The 21,184-nt window shown below is 37.8% G+C and overlaps 1 protein-coding gene and 1 pseudogene across 1 annotated transcript; one reads left to right on the forward strand and one right to left on the reverse strand.

The window, feature by feature from the left end:
* Positions 1–5,085: 5,085 nt before the first annotated feature.
* On the forward strand, positions 5,086–11,021 carry LOC146906486 (uncharacterized). Its single transcript, XM_085728849.1, has 3 exons — positions 5,086–5,290; positions 10,275–10,510; positions 10,656–11,021. The coding sequence occupies exons 1-3, from the start codon at positions 5,086–5,088 to the stop codon at positions 11,019–11,021; spliced, it is 807 nt and encodes a 268-aa protein (XP_085584975.1).
* Positions 11,022–15,316: 4,295 nt separating this feature from the next.
* Positions 15,317–16,018, reverse strand: LOC146906487 (histone-lysine N-methyltransferase, H3 lysine-9 specific SUVH5 pseudogene; annotated as a pseudogene).
* Positions 16,019–21,184: the final 5,166 nt, after the last annotated feature.

The following is a 21,184-nucleotide window of genomic DNA, read 5'->3' on the forward strand; positions in this document are numbered from 1 at the left end:
TCAGTAATACAGGTGACAACTTATTTATTCATAAGGGAAACATATTATATGTAACATCCCGCTTTTCAGCAATAAGAATTTTACCCACCGGATGTATCAGAGGTTAAGTGACGAAGAATGTTAAGTACCACGGAAGATATTATTATGTAATGTCAGTCATATACGGGTCGAGCCATCAGTGACGGAGAATATTTATCAAACGATATCAGTTAAGTATGGTTTATGTATTAGTGTCAGGCTAAACACGATTAAGGCAAAGGGCAAGATGGTAAAAAGCCGCAAGGGATATTTAAGGCCACAAGGGCCATTTTTCCTTCATTTCCATTCCTCTTTCTCTCTCTGCGTTTTGAGAGAAAGAATTCTCTCCTCCTTCTCTCTAGAACCGCCCTCAATCTCTCCCTCTAATCCACTAATCTTCTCAAGTTTTATACAATTGGTGGCTTAGCAAGAAAGAAACAAATGGAGGAAGGGATTAAAGCATGGTTTGGTAGAAAAGTTAAGAATCATGGATGAAGCAAAAGCTAAGGTTTGAGCTTGAAGATTGAAGGAATTACAAGAAACTTGTTTAGGTGAGTTCTTTGGATAGTTTTCACCCTTGGGTTGTGTAAAATCTTGTGAGAATTTATGAAATTATGTTAAGTAGGGATTAAGAACCCTAATGCCCCTTTTGCTAAATCTTGTTGTTTATATGTTAAAATTTGCCATGAAATATGTTTATTAATGTCTCTATAAGTTGCTGGATGTTTATGGTGCATTGCAGGATCAAATTGGACGAGTTTTGGGTCAAAATTGCAAAATCTGCACCACAGACCCAAAGAAACTCGCTATTAGCGAAATAATTTCGCTAATAAAGAAATTTACAGAACATTGACCAGAAGAAAGTCTCTAATAGCAAACTCCTCTGACCTTGCCAACTTGCATTTGGCTTGTTGGCTCATTTTAGGGCCGGTGGTGCATTCTGAAGTTTTTCTTCCATCGTTTTACAACTTTATAACCCCAAAACAACATCTAAGCAATGCACATAACATCAAATGATTCTTGAATTGAAAATCATGGCAATCTTAGCATGTATGGCAAGGATGGCACAAGAGTGTTTAAGCCAAGATTCTCAGGTAGTGATGACTAAGAAAGGGAATGAATGTAGAGCCTCGATATAGTTTGTCGAGAACTAGAATGCTACGCATGTGTCCTATGTATGATAAGATGCAAAGTGTTTAGTGTATTCTCTTCGCATAAGAACTAGAACGGCCATGCAAGTATATTAAGCCGTGAATAGATAAGTTAATCCCTTCGCTATGATGAGAATGTCTATGTAGGTAGCTTACCAATAACGGGTAGTTCACAGACCCGTGGTTAGCGAGCAAGTATGAATAGGTTTAACCTTTATGTATGTTTGATTAAGAATATGATATATGTGTAGTCTACCACACATAGGATCGCTTAAGGATTCGTGGGAAACAAGTAAGTAAGACGTAGGTTCATGCATTCATGACTGATGGTGAATTGTTGATGATTGCATATATACAAGTATTGGTGATGGTGAGGTGATTATTGTTTGTGTGAACATATGCATTTGTAGTTGAGTCATATGTTCATGCATTCATGACTGATGGTGGTGGATTTTATATCCAAAACTGATGGTGGCGGATTTTATATCCAATTGAGGTGAGTACGATGTTTTTGTTGCATCGAAGGTGACGACCTTGAGGTGTTTTGGTACCACATGCATCTAGAGAAGAGTCTAGAACATTGCATGCATTTGAATAATTGATGAGTTGTGCCATAATTGAATATATGACTTGGTGAATTTGTGTATTGGTGAAATTTGGCGAATGTTGTGATTGTGTGGATTGGTGTATATGTACATTGGTGAATTTTGTGGATGGTTGTGACTAATTGTATTATGCTCTAATTGCATGTCTTAATTGTTTGTGCTTATACACTTGGTGAATCAATTGATGATGGTTATTTTAATAATAATGATGAGGTGAGATTTGTATATGTATATATACATATATGATGTGGTGATGTTCTTTGATAATGATGATGGCTTGCTTATAACTTCGATATGATGAATTGTACTTGTTGAGATAAGCATGCTAGATGAGTAATGAAGTGAGTAATGTTTTCATTGATTGATGTTGATAAATGATGAGGTTTTGTTGATGACTTGATTAGAGGTTAAATATGCAGGCTATGCTATGATAATAATGTGATAGCTTGAAATGTAAGTGATGGGGGATAATAATGATCATGTGATGCTAGTGTTCTAGGAGGGAGGGTTATGTATATGTGATACGTGTATGATGCCCTTGTTGATATGAACTTGGAATGATGATATGGAATGGTTTGAATGGTATGAGAATCATGAATACTGTGAATACATGTATGATTTGTTATTTTGTATTCTTGAATATATCTTTCATTTCCAATGTTCTTGTTTAAATCTTTTATGAATTATGATGATGTAATGCTAACCCTCAGTGGTCTGTGGTGGACCGCCAACCTCTCTGTATGGATGGGTAGACGGCGTGCAAGATGCTTAGTTGTTGCTTGTTGATGCCGAGAAGTGGAGTTCCTCTTTTTCATGCAAGTGTCTAGATTAGGGCTCTGATCTAGGATAGTCTTTGTATGTTGTTTCATTTTGACTATGTATCTTGGAGTTGTTGATATATTCTGTTATTTGGGATTTGGAGAATACAATTGTATTTTGTTGAGATCTGGAGATGTTTTATGATTTTTAAGTATGTCCGCTGCTATGTTGTGTAACATGATCTTTATGCATGTATTGTATTGTTGTTTATTCGGAGACGTAGCATCTATTTCTAGAATATGTCTGATGTATTCGCGTGTTTTACCGCTTATTAGAAATAGGGTGTTACAGACATAGCCAGCGGAGTGTACTCGGTGAAGTGACCGTTTGGTCTCTTGCTTTCGCGAGCAGCTTTACCTTCCCTCTTTTTCTCATGGAAGGGCTTTTTGGAGGATTCAGCAGCAGGTTCCTCCTTCCTGACCTTGCTGAAGCTGTCCTCGTACAAAGCCTCTTCGTAGGCGATGTAAATCTTGGCGATCGCTAGGAACTCGTTGAGAGTCCTTGGGCGATCTAGGAGGAACGCTTTCTTGACGTCCGTCTCGTCATGTAGGCCTTTGGCAATGAGGTATAGCTTCATTGTCTCATTTGCGCCCCGGACCTGGACTGCTTCTTTGTTGAACCTCTCGATGTAGTCTCGAAGGGGTTCACTTCTTCCTTGGACGATGGCTTCGAGGGAAGCCACCGTTTTTGGTTGCGTCCTTGACGCGGTGAAGTGGGTGGCGAACTCGTTGCAGAGGTCGCTCCAAGAGTCGATGGAGTTTCTCCTCAAGTTCTTGAACCACGTAACGGCTCCTCGCCTCAGAGTAGTGACGAAAAGCTTGCATTTGACGGTGCCCCGCACCGATCGGTAAGTGAGAACTGCTTCGATGTTCTCAATGTGCTCGTTCGGATCGGTAGTCCTGTCGTATGAGTCCATTTGCGGCGGCTTTCAGAGTCCGCGAGGGATATGAGCTTCTCGGATACGCCGTGTGAACGGACCGTAAGCATTATGATCTGTTCGGGTATCGCGAGTGTCCAAAGAACTGGAAGGTGACCGTGAGAATCTACTGCGCCTGGGTGGAGACCTCCTGGGTGGAGTGCGACGCACAGGGGATCTTCGTGACGGGGCCCTTCTGGGAGGGAATCTCCTTGGTGGAGACCATCGGGGGGACCTTCTTGTTGACCTCCGGGAGTAGGATGGAGATCCGATGCTCGCCGAATGTCGGGGGGATCTGGAACGTGACCGACTGGGGCTCTCTCCTCCTCTGTTACGCACTGGGGAGAGAGATCGTCGAGTTTGGACTATCGGACGTGCTTGTTCCAGATCCATCAGCCGGCGGTTCTATTCCTCGATTAACGACGTTTGTCGCTGAACCGTGCGGATCAGATTGCTGATGAGTACGTCGGTTGACGCCGCGTCTTCTGGCATCTCTGTAGGGCGAGGGGACCTAGCAGAGGCCTTTGTTGGATAGGAAGTACCTGAGTTGGTCCTCCCTGGGTGTATCCACAGGTGAAGGTGAGGATGTTACGCCATCTTGTTGAGGAATACGCACCTCACTTCGTAGTTGGGATTTGGCACCGTTGGCAGCCATGGTAGTTTTTTGTGAAAAGCTTTGGTTTTTAGGGATAAAAACGGGGAAGCTTGTGATTTCCCACAGACGGCGCCATTGATCGTACCTGATCAGAAGGAGACTGCTGGTGCTTTGAATGCGGTGGTTGTGACGGTGGTGGAATGCGTCTGAATGCTTCTTGGAGCGGATGGGGGGTGTGTACCTGCAGGCACTCCGACGCTCAAGTCAGTAGAGATCAGAGAGTGAGGGTTTTAGAGGGAGATAGAGTTCTACCTTGGGGACTGCGGTGAGTCCCCTATTTATAGAGGTGGAGGGCTGCAGAGCGTTGAGGAGGCACACCTGGCTCTGGCGGTTACGAAAACATGGTTAGTGTAACCGCCAGAGATTTTATTGCAGGAACGTGTACAACGTTCAAGAGAGACGTTGGGGTTCGTTTGAACCGGTGTCTTTGCTTTGTGCACCCCCTTCAGGCGAGGGGGGTATGTTGTGAGCAATAATGCCAAACGTGGACTTTGGGCTTTGAATGATATTGGGCCTAAGTAAATGGGCCAAGAATCTCTTTGGCCGGTCCAGAACATATTTTTTTTGAAAGAATTATAGTAAAGATATTTGTATTTTATTATTTTGTAAAAAATATTTTAGTTGAATTGGGCTCCCGGGGTTTACTATAGGGTCAGGGATGGAGATGATTCCTCATCAAATAATTTATTTTAAAATTTTATCGAGTCATTCCTTTTTCTAGAATTTTTTATAAGATGTACAGTGAGTTTCACTTGGTTTGGGAAAGGATTAGTCATGTTATGTTTTGTTTCATTGTATTTCTGTTTCTTCCCTCACTAGAACATTCGATTGGTGTTTTGAGTCTTTTTGGGTATAGATCATGCGGCTAAGCCAACCAAAGACATCTTATAGAAGTTATGAAAGCAAGTAGGATCAAGTACGATGAAAATTTTGAAGTTCAAGAAACTTTGGGAATTCTGTCTCAAATCCCAACCTCATATCAAGGATGAAAAACACATGATGATTGAAGAAAATAGTGAAAATTGCAATAGTTCTGTGTGCACCATGTATACTGAAGAAAAAGGGTACACACCCCGCGCACAAGGTCCTCACATTGGCAATGGTAGTGGAACCTATGGCCTTTTAGGTGAGTCAACTTCTTATCAACGAATATAATGCCTCAGTAATACAGGTGACAACTTATTTATTCATAAGGGAAACATATTATATGTAACATCCCGCTTTTCAGCAATAAGAATTTTACCCACCGGATGTATCAGAGGTTAAGTGACGAAGAATGTTAAGTACCACGGAAGATATTATTATGTAATGTCAGTCATATACGGGTCGAGCCATCAGTGACGGAGAATATTTATCAAACGATATCAGTTAAATATGGTTTATGTATTAGTGTCAGGCTAAACACGATTAAGGCAAAGGGCAAGATGGTAAAAAGCCGCAAGGGATATTTAAGGCCACAAGGGCCATTTTTCCTTCATTTCCATTCCTCTTTCTCTCTCTGCGTTTTGAGAGAAAGAATTCTCTCCTCCTTCTCTCTTGAACCGCCCTCAATCTCTCCCTCTAATCCACTAATCTTCTCAAGTTTTATACAATTGGTGGCTTAGCAAGAAAGAAACAAATGGAGGAAGGGATTAAAGCATGGTTTGGTAGAAAAGTTAAGAATCATGGATGAAGCAAAAGCTAAGGTTTGAGCTTGAAGATTGAAGGAATTACAAGAAACTTGTTTAGGTGAGTTCTTTGGATAGTTTTCACCCTTGGGTTGTGTAAAATCTTGTGAGAATTTATGAAATTATGTTAAGTAGGGATCAAGAACCCTAATGCCCCTTTTGCTAAATCTTGTTGTTTATATGTTAAAATTTGCCATGAAATATGTTTATTAATGTCTCTATAAGTTGCTGGATGTTTATGATGCATTGCAGGATCAAATTGGACGAGTTTTGGGTCAAAATTGCAAAATCTGCACCACAGACCCAAAGAAACTCGCTATTAGCGAAATAATTTCGCTAATAAAGAAATTTACAGAACATTGACCAGAAGAAAGTCTCTAATAGCAAACTCCTCTGACCTTGCCAACTTGCATTTGGCTTGTTGGCTCATTTTAGGGCCGGTGGTGCATTCTGAAGTTTTTCTTCCATCGTTTTACAACTTTATAACCCCAAAACAACATCTAAGCAATGCACATAACATCAAATGATTCTTGAATTGAAAATCATGGCAATCTTAGCATGTATGGCAAGGATGGCACAAGAGTGTTTAAGCCAAGATTCTCAGGTAGTGATGACTAAGAAAGGGAATGAATGTAGAGCCTCGATATAGTTTGTCGAGAACTAGAATGCTACGCATGTGTCCTATGTATGATAAGATGCAAAATGTTTAGTGTATTCTCTTCGCATAAGAACTAGAACGGCCATGCAAGTATATTAAGCCGTGAATAGATAAGTTAATCCCTTCGCTATGATGAGAATGTCTATGTAGGTAGCTTACCACTAAACGGGTAGTTCACAGACCCGTGGTTAGCGAGCAAGTATGAATAGGTTTAACCTTTATGTATGTTTGATTAAGAATATGATATATGTGTAGTCTACCACACATAGGATCGCTTAAGGATTCGTGGGAAACAAGTAAGTAAGACGTAGGTGTCGTGAGAACGGGATAAGCTCCGCATGGGGGGCCCGCATGTTACTGAGGGAGTCCGATGTGCCATAGCTAGGTTTTCATCGGTTATGTATGGGATAGTGCTCGGGGTTACTCTACCCGGGGCTCTCCGTAAAATGAACTTAGATAATATGTTTGTACAACACAAACATTTATGTATGAATGAACGAATATGACTATGTATGATACGATATGATTATGATTATGATATGATGTTAGCCATGAACAAGTTGTGAAATAGAACAAGATATGAATGAATGCCGATGATGATCTTAGGTTCCCCTATCGTCCGGTTTAGGACCGTGCCATGATTATGTTATGTTTAGGCCTCGACCCGTTTAGCGAATCTTGGCATAACGGTCTTAGGATTCCCTTGACCGCCATTACACGTATGAGGATAGCAAGACCTATGACAAGTAAGATGAACCTATGACGGATTTAGTATACACGACCGTCTAGGGAAGCATGACCACACATATATAATCAACCGTCAGGTTGTATTGCAGACACGTGGTGACCGTAGGTTTTCCCCGAGGTTACCTATAGCCCAGGGTTAGGTGGAACTCACTGAGACATTATGTCTCATCCCAATCCTTATTTGTTTCAGATAAACAGGTTGGTATGACAAGCTAGTAGCCGAATGGATATTTCAGCCAATGCTCGTTTGTACCCGCAGCAGGATGATATGGATTTCAAGGATGCATTTACTATGTTTTAGACAAGTTATGTTATACTCTTGTTGTACGAACACTTATGGCTGTATAAGATATTCATTTGAAGTGTTGTAAATATTAATGTATCCAGTACTAAAGATAACGAACATGCTAAACTTACTAGATACGTTTAGTATGGGTGTTACATTTGGTATCAGAGCAGGTCAATTCAGATCGTGCCATGGGACATTAAGTTTCAACTAAGGCAGTGGGACCATTGGGTTCCGGGTAAATGTTTTAATTGTTGTTGTTAGTTGAGCCTGATCAACTCAATTTAACACTCGACGGTTAGGACGGATGCCTGAGAGCTGAATAGGACCCAGAAGGAATGAAGAATGTGATGAAGAAGAACCGAAAACTCTAATCGTGCCAGATGGTGGTCGGTGAACTAAACATTCGAAGTTTGAGTCCTCCAGAAATGCAAAGCAATGTAAAGATGGAGTGTTCCGACAACGTTGGGTGATTTGTAAATAATACTTCGTATACCCGAAAGTGAAGAATTAGAAATGTCCAAGTTTGACCTGGAGCTTCGGTAAGAGTCGTTGTTGGAACGGGATTGTGATATAGAATGGAACTGTATTCTGGAACGTAAGTGCAAGGCTACAAGATAAGGAGAAGTCGACATATGTTGACAAAACCAATAAGTTTTCAGGGATAGTAGTATGAGTAAGGTTCTAACGTTTAGGACGTAGTGTGAGGCAGTAGAGTAATGAGATGAGCTATTCGTAGCGGAAGAAGTTAAGGATTTATGTTAAGAGTTAGAACGACAAGGGCATTAATTCTGATGTGCCGAGAATTGTATCAAGTGATGTTAATGTTGTCATGCAAGGTTATGAACTGTTTTTTTTATGATGTTCGGAATGAATGATGTGCATTGGGTTACTTGAGAAATAAGATTTTTATGCAAAATATGTTTTCGGGAAAAACTGAGCTGAAGAAACTCGTCAATAGCGAAAATTTCGCTAATACCAAAATTGCTCCAGAAGCATTCGCTGATAGCGAACCTGAGGCGAAATTTTCAATTTTTCCGAAAACTGTCAGTTCGTCTCTTGGGTCTGTAGTGGCTATTGGGGGGTTGTCTTCACAAACTTTTACGCAATAAACACCCTATATAATATCAAGTAATGAATGCACATTACATCCTAAGGTTTCCAAAGGAAAAGGGCAAGGACAACCATTAACGAAATCGATTCGGTTTAAGGTAACTTTGGAAGTTAATGTGTCAAGAGTTAAGAAGGAGCTTAGACCAAGAGTTTAGAGGTTCCGGTATATGGAATGGACGTTACGGACGTGAAGACATGAAGTAAGAAGATGAAGTGGTGAAGAATTATGTGATATCACAAGATTCCCAGATTTTATGGAGTTATGAGTATCTCTCGAATCTATGTTTTGCTTGGTTAACTTACTAAGGCTCGTTACAATGATGAATTTCAATGTTTATGAAGTTTAAGAATATATACGCATATGGGTGATTTGAGTTGGCGTTCTTGAAACTAAAATGGAATTCTGCAGGTACCAGTCTGTCATGACTCGCAAGGAGCGTGCTAAATTCACTTGGAGCAATGCCTGATAGCACAATTGTGTTGTTAACTCGTTTCGTGATTTTTTTATGGTAATGTTTAGGACCCAGAATTCAATATATGTATATGATGAAGAATCATCAACTCCAATGACCCGTGTGCTAATTTATCAAGTTTTCTTTAAAGAGAGAAATTAACAAGTAAATATTGATATGATTAAGCAAAGCATAGCATGTGAGAATACGAAGATGCAATGTTGGAAGTTCAAGGAAGGTATGTACGAGTGCATGATGAGTATAGCATGGAAATTCGTAAGGATGATTCATGGAAATGGTAATTATGTGGTAACAAGGATGTGCACTATAAGTCAAGATTGCTCGAGAACAAGTTTAAGTATGATATTGAGATGTCAGGAGATAAGCCCAACCATTAAGTATGTAAGGTTTACCCATAAGGAAAGTAATATGAATATACGATGAGTCTAACGTAAGATTCAATCTTACAAAGCAATGAGAAGTGCAAGGTTGCATCGTTGGTTGCATCATGGGGGATCTTGAGAAGAGTTCAAGATGATAGTAATCATATGGTATAAGTATAAGGAATGTGTCTTCACCAAGTAAGATAGGAAAGACTAGAGTCACTACAAACGAAGTAATCGGGCTGCCTAATTGGTGATATCGAATACGTGCAAGAACTGTTAGTCGGTTAAAACGAATATATGTTATGACAAGAGAAATACGTGTAAGAGTCGAAAGATTCCCTTGTTGGGACTCAAAGTAATGATCAAGTCATCCAGTGTGTTAATCGGTAATCGAGGAAGAAGTGCCATACGGGAGAAGATAACAACATTTGAGCATTACCCGAATAAGATGTTCTGAAGATTCAAGTTCAGTGTTCTTGGAACAAGGAAACGAGATAACATTATGTGGGTCAAGGATCCTACATGATTTATGTTATGCAGTAATGTGTGTCTCTGAGAGATATACATATAAGTTAATGCTCAAAGTTATATATATATAAAGAAAATATCCCCGTTATTGTCCAAGTTATACTTGGAGAAGTATTTTGCAAGCTCGTGTGGATGTTATTGAGAAAGCGGATGTTTGGAGAGTAGGGAACGGTCACCTAATTCATATATGGGAGGACAACTGGCTTCCTTATCAAAATAGTCACAAGATTTGGTCACCAAAACCTTCTAACTGTGATATTATGTTTGTTTCAGACCTCATTCATGACGATATTCGATGTTGGAATGCTCCTTTAATTAATGAAACTTTTCTCCCCTTTGAGGCTCAACAAATTCTTCAGTTGCCGATTTCTTTCTCTCAATCACAAGATGAGTTTGTGTGGGGTGCGTCACAATGTGCTATTTTTTCTGTGAAGAGTGCATATCGTTTCTTAAAGGCAAGGCGTGATCTACTTGTCTCCCATAACTCAGTGCAGGACATTGACCAGCAAGTGTGGAAAAAATTGTGGAAAATAAAAAGTATCCCAAGACACATACATTTTGCGTGGAGGATTTTACATGAAAAACTACCACTCAAAAATGATCTTTTTAAAAAAAGAAATCAGTTGTGATCCATTGTGTGTTTTTTGTGGGCAGCATAATGAAACAATTTCACATCTCTTTATGGATTGTCATTGGTCAAAGCATATATGGTTTGCTTCCGCCGTGGGTGTGGTGTTCAATTCACATGCTTCTACGTACGTTCCCTTTCAAGAGTGGTTGAAAAGAATTATTATTGATGAAAATGAGGATGTTATAGTTAATGTGTTGGCCTTGTGTTATGAAATTTGGTGCACTAGAAATAAAAAATATTTTGAGGGGACTGAAATTGATGTGGCTACCACTGTGCATAAGGCACAAAGATCTATTGCTAATTGTAATAGTGCTAATACGGTGCTGTTGACGTTAAGTGGATGTCCAAACTTACCTATATCTGATGTTCACTGGACGCTTATAAGCTAAATGTTGATGCAGCAGGTCCAATAGAGGGAGGTAAGTGGGGTATTGGTGTTGTTGTGAGAGATTATGAAGGTATTGTGGTTGCTGCTAGTTGTTGTCAAGTCTTTTCATTACCAGATTCAGAGGTAGCAGATGCTTTAGCTATGCGAAAGGGGTTGGAATTTGCAAAAGACATGTTTTTTTTCTGAATCTTATAGCAGAATCAGATGCTTCTAATGTGGTTCAGGCGCTGAACACTGATCAACAACATCCCAACTATGTTGGATCTATTATCGGAGATTGCATTAATTTTAATGTTTTTTTCGCAGTTAAAGTTCTTGCATGTTAGACGTGAGGCTAATCAAGCTGCTCATTATCTAGCTCAATATTCTCTTCATAATCCCGATTGTATATGGATTGAAGAGACTCCACCTTGTATTTCTGTAGTCTTGGCTTTTGATTTATTGCCAGACTTTTGTTAATGAAAATTTGTTTAACGTAAAAAAAAAAAAAAATAGCCCCTTTTGGGCGGACTCTTTCTTCTTCCTAAATCACCCTCAATTTTCAATACAAATTACACAAAACAAACAGACAAGAGTAAATTCAAATATTAAAAAAAAAATTAACAAACTCAATCCATACTATCCATGACATATCACTTAGTTTTCCTTATCCTTTGTCCTTTTAAAAATATAATAAGTGGAAGTGAATACAATTTTTTATTTTTTTAGATAAAGTGTAATAAACATAATATGAGTATATGTACATTTTTTTTAATCCTTTTATCCTTTAAAAAGTGTATCAAACTAGGTCGAATATATATGCACTATATATAAAGAAAATATAAGATTTTGGGTGGACATTTTCATTTTCTCAATTATACCCTTAAACTAATTTTTTTTACTAAGTTAGATATCTAAATTTGTTGTGTGGAATTGGAAAGATAGTCATCTGTAATTGTCATGATATTGGCTTTTAAAAAGGACAATTTTGAAATTTTGTTGGATTTCGATTTATATATATATATATATATATATATATATATATATATATATATATATATATATATATATTTTGTTAGTAGATTAAAAAAACTAATAATATTTAAAATTAATAGTATTCCAAAGACTTACCAATTTTGCATATAAAAAACAAATATCGGTGGAAATTTGTTGTTATATCCACCTATTTGCAGAAGTGCAAATTAGTAACCATTTTTTTTAAAGCTAAACTGCACTTTTGCCCCATAAGTTTTAAAATGTTGCGATTTTGACCCATTTCGTCTCAAAATTGCCGAGAAGACGCCATGTGTCCCAAAAAAGGGCCATAATCGCAACTTTTTGTAAAGATAAGGGGTCAAAAAGCATATTTCCCTTATGTTTAGGGGTCAAAATAGCATATTTCGCTAAACATGGGGTCACTTTTGCCATTTTTTTTAATAGCGGGCCAAAATCGCAACATTTTGAAACTTAGGAGGCGAAAAGTACAGTTTAGCCTTTTTTTTTTCTGTAGAAAAAAAATTGGCCACACCTTTCTGTTTTTAATTAAAAAAAAATTATGTTTTAAAAGTATTCCAAAGACTTTTTTTTTTCTTTTCAAGGAAAGGTATTTCAAAGGCTTATTAATTTTGCTTGTTTTTAAGTCATTGTTACTCTGTACTCCTTTGCCTACAAAATTTCTTCCTTCAAGCACAAGTACGGATACATAAGAGGTGACATTATCACTACTAAAAAAACAGCGTTTTCGGACGGAATTTTCGGACGGATACAATTTTGTCTGAATTTTTCGGACGGATTTGAGACGGTTTTAACGGAGCAAAATTTCCGTCCCAAATCCATCCCAAAATCGTGTGAAAATTCCATGACATCTTCAAACAGGGTTTTTTCCCACGAATTTCGGACGGATTTCTTAAAAAAAACAATTCCGTCCCAAAACCGTGTGAAATATTGAGACGGATTTCAGACGGCTAATATTTTTGAGGGTTTTAATTGGGAAAGTTTCATCTCCCGCTTATCTCACAAAATTTCCCTCGCGTGTTCTGTTCTCATTACCCTAAAATTTCATCTCCCTCTCTCATAACCCTAAAACCAATTTTAAACTCAATTTCTCTGTGTGCTGCTATTCAATCAACTTCTTGTGTCCTGCTCTTGAATCAATTTCTTCCAAAATCTTCTCAAGCTCGTCAATCAATTTCTCAAGCTCACCAAGGTTAGCTTCTCTTCTCTTCTCTTCAGATCTGAGGATTCTCTGTATTTTTTTTAAATTTCTCAGTGTTTTCTTCAACAAATCAAGCATGTTACCATAAACTTGTACATGATTCTCTGTTCAATTTTAGGGTTTATTTTGTTTTACTTATTAGGGTTTTTAATGTACTTAACTACCTAAAAGAAGATGAAAGGTGCTGGCATTTTTGGACCTGCTACAGAGGCTTGAGTGGCTCGGTTTTATGCTACTGGTTTTTTATTGTTTAGGCCACAGGTTATGTATTTGTTTTGTGTGTTCTTTTTGGCATTTTTACCTTTCCCTGTACCTTTTTTGGGCTGTGCTTGTTTTGTATTTCTTCTGGTTTCTGTCGAACAATAGGCTTTCTGCTGTTGTTGTTGTAGCTTTTTGCACTTCTGGTGCGTGGTGTTATAGTATATATGCTGCTTCAAAAAAAAAAACTAGGTAACATGCTTATTGAAATAGGTTATGACAAAAAATCTCATATGATAAATGCTTATTGAATAAGTGCTTACTAGGTAGTGGTTTTGTTTAGATAAACAACTTAATTAAGTGCTTATTGTATTGGTGCTAGGCAATTGCAGACGAGTGTATTGATTCTTGTGGATTCAAGATTATTTTGTGGATTCATCATCATTGCCATATGACGATAGGCAATTGCAGACGAGCGTATTGATTCTTGTTATGGACACATTGCGATAACATTTTTTATTGGCTGGAAGAACATAATCTGTTTATTGTCTTAGAGAAAATTGTGATACTCTATGTAATTTACTTGTGTCGGCTCTTTTGAACTTTGTCTATGTCTTTGAATCAGGATTGGATTATGTTGTAGTTATTTTGATTTTTGTTTGTATATCATCCATTTGGTTTGGGATGTCATTTTTTACAGTTATGGAATGAATGAATGATCTTTCATTCTACAGCAAGTGAAGTTCTTTTTTAGAATAGGTGTCGTAGTTGTTGTTTGCATACCTATGCTCTACCTTTTAACATGTAGAGAAAAGGTAAATAAGCCATGGTTGTTTACACACATTTCTACAAAATGTACAAAACATAAATGAAGTGCTTCCCAAACTAAGGTATTTTCAGTTCCTTAGAATAGGAAGTATGTTCTCATTTGGGTGTTACACATCTGCTATGGACTAAATTACTATTAACATGTCTGGATGAGATTCTGCAATGCAAAGGTGACATAGCGCCGCTACAGACACTATTTAAAAATACTCAGGCATCATCTGATTTTGGTTTGAATTGGTGCAGGAATTTGTGTTGTCAGATGGCTACAAGTCTGAATTCCATTTTGGAAAAGGTATTTAAGCATGAGTTGGGATAAAACAATGTTCTCACAATCAGTTAATACAATGTCCTCATTCTAGTGCATAATTCATCCATTTTCATTATTAGACCTCATTAATTGAGAATTTTTCTACAATCTGTATTTTCTTCCGCAAATTCTTAGTAAATTTCCTCTCTTTTGTGCTCTATCTGCAATTTTTCATGATAATGATATTTCTATCGCGCTCCCCCATTCAGCTTTTCATCTCATAGTAATATTGCATACAAACATAACTACATTCAAAGATGCTCAACATATGAAATTTAGATCGTTGATAAATAGGAAGCACAACAAGCACTATTTTAAGATCAACAGAAATCAGTATTGATCTAAATGAAGCATGAGGCAATTTGAAATACAATAATTCATCAGTACTGATATACACTGAAAATCATGTAGTAGCAAAAATCTAAACAAGACATGTTCAACTTCATCCAAAAAAATGTATTACTCAAGTAATTGCACTGTTGTACCAATCTATTGTTTCTATTGAATAACATTGCAGTCGCAAGGGAACTAAAAACTATATAAAGTAATATTTGTCTGCAAGAAAAAGATCATAGATATATGGAGGCTTAATTGCTTCCACATTTATTTTTCCTTCCCCTTCATCTACTGAAACAGCACAGCTTGAATATCACCTATTAGAGTTATAATTCAGAAAATATGAGCAAGACAGAGAAGAAAACGAATTTATGAGCAAGACAGAATGAGAAGGCCAAAGTAAAAAAGAATTACCTTTTCTGAAAAAATCTCATCAATACAGTCGACGGATGCATTCAGAAGCTCCACAATAACATGCTTTCGTCTTTAAATTTCCATTTGAATCAATCACTTGATTGATCTTGTAATTGTAATTCAAAGTCAGCTCATTCATGCTTGGAATGTTCTCAGCTGCATATAGCATGATGCGTGGAATCCTCAGATCATCATCATCGCAAAGAACATTTCGAGCAAACAAATTGGGAGAACAACTATGGTTGATAAACCTTGCCACGTTACCATACTTAGCAGCATCAATGGTAAACCTACCACTATCACATCGATCATCAATGGCCTCTTTACCACTTGAAGCTTCTAATGGTTGATATGAACTCATCTCCTTACTATCAACCATATATGAATCCTCTTCCCACGACCTATAGACCTTGTGAATATAATTGCTAATATTAAATAAATACTCATCATTATCAACTATTTTCAAAGCTTCCTCATCTTTAATAATCTCACCTAGATACTCACAAATAAAACTTCCAAAAGGAATTGCATTCTCTGATCTCACACCCCATCCTTTCGCTTTAGTCTTGAAAATTTGAAGCTTAAATTTAATCTGATTTTTCTTTACTCTAGGAATTCTCCCTCCACTCTTAAGAGCACAGGAACATTTCATTGAATCAGAACAATGATCAGCACATTTACGCCCAACAGAGGAATATTTATTTTTTTTGAATAAAGACATATTATTAATTAAGAGATTAACTCAGAAAAATACAAAGGGTAAGCTTGGGATGGGACATCTTCCATTCAAACTTTGTTTGGTTATGTGACTGCTAATTGTGCCAAACAGTGGGCCACCTTATTGCCACATCTTTTAATATGAGAAAAAGAACATTAACTAAAATAAGAAGATAAAGAGATAATGTTGTCAATAATTGCTCCTAGATAGTTCGGTAGCTCTCCACCAGAACCTTGAAGAAGCTTTATCAGCCTTTCATTATCACTCTCAAATTGAACTTTATTGAAGCCACACTCATGAGCGAAGTGAACCGCTTGGTACAGTCCCCAAGCTTCTGCAGTTCCAGCGCAGTGGAACCCAAACCGCATCCAAGTTCCTGATGCCATCACCAGACCTTCATCATTCCGCGCAATCACACCGATACCCCACGAATCCGGACAAGATAAGTTCACATCGCTGTTTACTTTGATAATCCCTTCTCAAGTCTAACCCATTTAACTTTTGTAGGAACTTGAGCTCGGTGCATTCTTCCAGCGCTATCAATGTTATTCAGATGGTCCAGATCCGCTTGCTGCGCTTTTTTGTAGCCATCGTTAGCTCGCTGAATAACTCTAACTGGTTGCGAGCATGCCAAACACTGTATAATAGAGCTGCCATTGTGATTATAGTTGATTTCTCATTGTTGAGAATAAAAGAAATCAGCCACTCTATGAAATCAGTGAGATTAGAATTTTGAAAATTGATCCCCAATTGGGATCCAAACCATTCTCTTCTGGTATGTTTGCAGTTAAGAAATAGGTGATTTATCGTCTCTATGCTAGATTCACAACGCGGACACAACAAGGAACATCTGATTCCTCGGCTGATTAGTTCACTTCTAACAGGTAATGCTCTGTTAATGATTTTCCAAATAATAACTTTGTGTCTAGGAATTGTCTGTAGGCCCCAGACTTTCTTCCAAACTGTCTTCATTATCAATTCAATGGAGGGACCTTGATCCCTATTATTTTTCCAGCATTGTATAGCTTGGTAATCGGTTTTGACTGAGTAGACTCCAGTCTCTGAAAACATGTGAGTCTTGAGTCTCCTTATGGGTTAGGGGGAGTTGTTGGATTTGAATCCCTTCAAAAGGGAGAAAAGTGTCCTCTATGAGTTTTTTATTCCAATCTGGTGGAGAGCCTATTAACAGATCTTTGACCATGTGAATGTTAGAGTCCCTAGAGCTTGGGGTAATGACTTTGAATCCATTTTGATAGGGGAGCCACCTATCTTCCCATATGTTTATAGATAGCCCATTACCCACTTTCCAGCAGCAACCTTTGTTAAGTATCCATAGAGATTGATGAATACTCCTCCAGGCATAATTAGGAGTAGTACCAATGTTGGCCTTTAAAATATCCAAGTGGGGGTAGTATTTTGCTTTGTAGACTTGAGAAATAAGAGAGGTTGGGTTAGTGTGCAGCCTCCATGCTTGTTTGGCTAGCATGGCTAAATTGAAGTCTCTAAGACACTTGAATCCTAAGCCACCCACCATAGATGATTTGATAAGTTTTTCCTTTTTGACCCAATGAATTTCCCTTGAATCTCCTTTACTTCCCCACCAGAATTGACACACTGCACTTTCAATTTTATCACATATCTCCTGTGGGAGAAGAAAACAGCTCATGACAAAAACTAGTATGGCCTGGGCCACAGCTTTAATTAAGACACTTCTGCCAGCAAAAGCAGATTTTTTCCTTCCAACCTTTGAGTTTCTTAATCTTGTCCATGATGTAGTTGAAGTCTTGAACCTTTGATCTCCCAAACTGCGTAGGTAAACCCAAATATTTTGATATCTTGCTTAAAATTTTAATAGGTAGCTGAGAGTGGAAACCTCTTTTGACCTCCTCTCTGAGCCTAGAACTGAAGACCATTTCTGATTTATCTGGGTTGACTTTCTGGCCAGAGATGCTTTGGTACAGGTTCAAAGTATCCATAATGTATTTTGCCTCTTTAGGGTCAGACCTACAAAAAAGTAAACTATCATCAGCAAAGAACAAATGGGATATAGGAGGAGCATTGGGGGCAATGATGACCCCATGGAAACTCCCATCAAATTGCCCTTTAGTCAAAAGTCTAGAGAGGACCTCTGCACAAAGAATAAACAGGTAGGGAGATAGGGGGTCACCCTGTCTCAGTCCTCTTTGGGGAATGAAAGAGTCAGTAGGTTGGCCATTGATGAGAATAGAAAAGGAAACATTGGAAACACATTTCATAATAGTGGAAACTAGATTATTAGGGAATCCCATCATAAGAAGGACATTATTGAGGAATCCCCATTCTATTCTATCATAGGATTTGGCCATGTCAAGCTTGATCCCTACTAAACCTTTCTTAGAATTTGAAGTTTTATTGATCTTGTGAAAAGCCTCAAAAGCTACTAATATATTGTCAGTGATGAGTCTATTAGAAATAAAATCACTTTGGTGATTGGAGATGATATAGGGAAGAATCCTCTTAACTCTATTAGCTATGGTTTTAGTAACTATCTTAAGAATGACATTACACAAACTAATAGGCCTGAAATTAGAGGGCTGGGTGGGGTTGTTAGTTTTTGGGATAAGGGTAATATATGAATGATTGATATTAGAAGGATCACCCCCATTGTTAAGAATGTGAAGCACCGCTTTAGTAACATCATTAATAATGAGGTGCCAGTATGTTTGGTAAAAAAGAGCAGACAACCCATTAGGGCCAGGTGAAGAGGTGCTCTTCATGGTTTTCATAGCAGTAACCACTTCATATGGAATAAAATCCATACTAAGATCAGTCATCATATCATCAATGATTCTATTTTTAATAAATTCAAGATAATTATGACCAGCAATAGGGTTTGAGGTAGAAAAAATATCTTTGAAATGATTAATAAAAATATCATGAATATGAGGAAGGTCTTGCCAGAGTACTCCCTGATTATCAGTAGTTGCATAGATGGTATTCTTTTTCTTTCTCTGACTAGCTTTGAAATGAAAGAATTTTGTGTTGTAGTCACCATATTTGAGCCACTGGTCTTAGCTCTCTGAGCCCACCATACTTCCTCCTGAAGTATGATTGAATTAGCTTCTTTTCAGCTTCTACAATCTGGGCCATGATGTCATTATTAGGGACTTTATCTTTCAGCTTGCCCAAGGTCTCCTGCAACTGCCTTACTTTATTAGGGATGTCACCAAATTTCTGGTGACCCCAAACATGGAGCTGATGCATGGTAGCCTGTCCTTTATAAGCACTATCTCCCATGGCTTGATTCCAACTGTTTTTGACAATTTTAAAACTCTCTTTGTCATGACTCCACAGTTCTTTTCAAATCTTATAATTTTCTTCTTTTTGTGAGTGTTTTGTCTACAAAAAAACTTGTCCCAAAACTCTAAAAGGATAGGAGAGTGATCAGATGTGAATCTCAACAGATGGAAATTTTTATATCTAGGAAAATAATTAATCCAATGGGGGTTAGCACAATATATATCCAGCCTTTCCTTAATGTGGTGTTCAATCTCTTGATTGTTTGCCCAGGTGAATTTGTTTCCATGGTAACCTAAATCAAGGAGGTCACAATCATTAAGAGTGGAACTGAAAAGGCTACATTGCTTATAGTCTATATTTTTGCCTCCTAATTTCTCAGAGCTATTCAAATATAAATTGAAATCACCAAAGAGTAGCCATATCTTATTATGATAACTATTATAGAGATTTTTAATAGTTTCACAAGTAACATGCTTGTTACTTTGAGTATGGTACCCATACAGCCCAGAAGCATACTATGTATTATTATTAAAGCTATCCAAAACATAAAACTCAATCAGCATATTATTAAAATTTGTAATGTGAAGATGTACATCATTATGCCAAATAAGGGCCAAACCACCAGATCTACCACCACCTTCAGTATTACAGTTCACAATGAAGTGATTCTGAAGGTAACCTACACACAGCTTATTAGAAACATTAGAATCAGAATTTTTCAACTTAGTCTCCATAAGAAATACCACACATGGGCAATTGGACCTTAGGAGCCTTTTATAGGCTCTAACTGCATCAAGGTTGCCCAACCCTCTGCAGTTCCAAGTAAGAATCTTCATATGCCTTGGCTGGCCTTATCCATAAGGCCTACCATTCTCATTTCAGCATCTTGATTCTTCTCAGTGTTGAAAACAGTGCTGGGAATTGCTTCAGATTTTCTCTTAAGTTGGGATGTCTGCACAGTAGAGCTTGTTCCATTTCTAGTCTTGAGTTAGATGTTACCATCATTTGCTTGCTGCCCAGGGGAGGCAGTCTTCTGAGTTTCAGAATTCATTCTAAGCTTTGCCATCATATCAGATAACCCTTTTGGAACAGGACTAAATTGTCCACCACTTAGGGATTTTCTAGGGTTGCTTCTAAAGGTCTTTTCCTTCTTCTCTATGACTCTTCTTCCATATCTATTGGATCTCAACCAAATTCATCTTGGGTTGACAGTGCCTACATCAGATGTCTCAATATCCTTCTGTTTGTCTAAGGAATTTTCCTCAATGTGACCTGATGAGTCATAGATAGTATTAATTATTGCCTTATTTAGTTTAGTTTTATTTTAGATTTGATTTTATTTTATTGCATTTTATTTTAGTTTAGAATATTTTACTTCAAATTGTCTTTTATTTTATTTTAGGAATAAATATATGGTGGAAGGTGCCTTGGAGCAAAAGAAAGAGGACTGGAGCAAAATACAGCGCAAGAATACGAAGATACAGGGCAAAAATATATTCCCCCAACTCAGAAGCTTGGCACGGCCCGTGCCAACATGTGGCACGGCCGTGCCCGTCCCAGAAACCACTTTTGCTGCTTTTTCTTCAAGGCCAAGTTACCCTGTTGCGGCTTTACCATTTTATCCTTTTAGTTGCTTAGTTTCTAAGTCAATTGTAAAGCTATAAATAGAGTAGCTCTCCACCATAAACAATCATGCTTTACTTTGTTATTTCAATTGCTATTTTAATAAAAGTCTTTACTTTCCCTTTTACTTTCTTTGCAATTTATTTTACCGCATTTCTCTCTTCTTCCTCCATGTCTACGATGAACATGAGTGAGTAGACTTCTTAGTCTTAGGATTGTTGGGGAGTCTAATGACTCAATCCTAAACAAAACATGTCTAAACCCTAA

Source organism: Medicago sativa, chromosome 7 (assembly GCF_051527215.1).
Source record: "Medicago sativa cultivar Bolivia chromosome 7, Bolivia_mono, whole genome shotgun sequence".
In the NCBI taxonomy this organism is placed as follows: Eukaryota; Viridiplantae; Streptophyta; class Magnoliopsida; order Fabales; family Fabaceae; genus Medicago; species Medicago sativa.

Bases quoted from the DNA above. Each gene is read 5' to 3' on its own strand.
- LOC146906486 (XM_085728849.1), top strand. From the start codon at position 5,086: ATGAAAATTTTGAAGTTCAAGAAACTTTGGGAATTCTGTCTCAAATCC. The intron at 5,291-10,274 runs GTGAGTCAACTT...TGTTTGTTTCAG, and splicing joins TGGAACCTATGGCCTTTTAG to ACCTCATTCATGACGATATT. The intron at 10,511-10,655 runs GTGTGGAAAAAA...TTTTGTGGGCAG, and splicing joins TGCAGGACATTGACCAGCAA to CATAATGAAACAATTTCACA.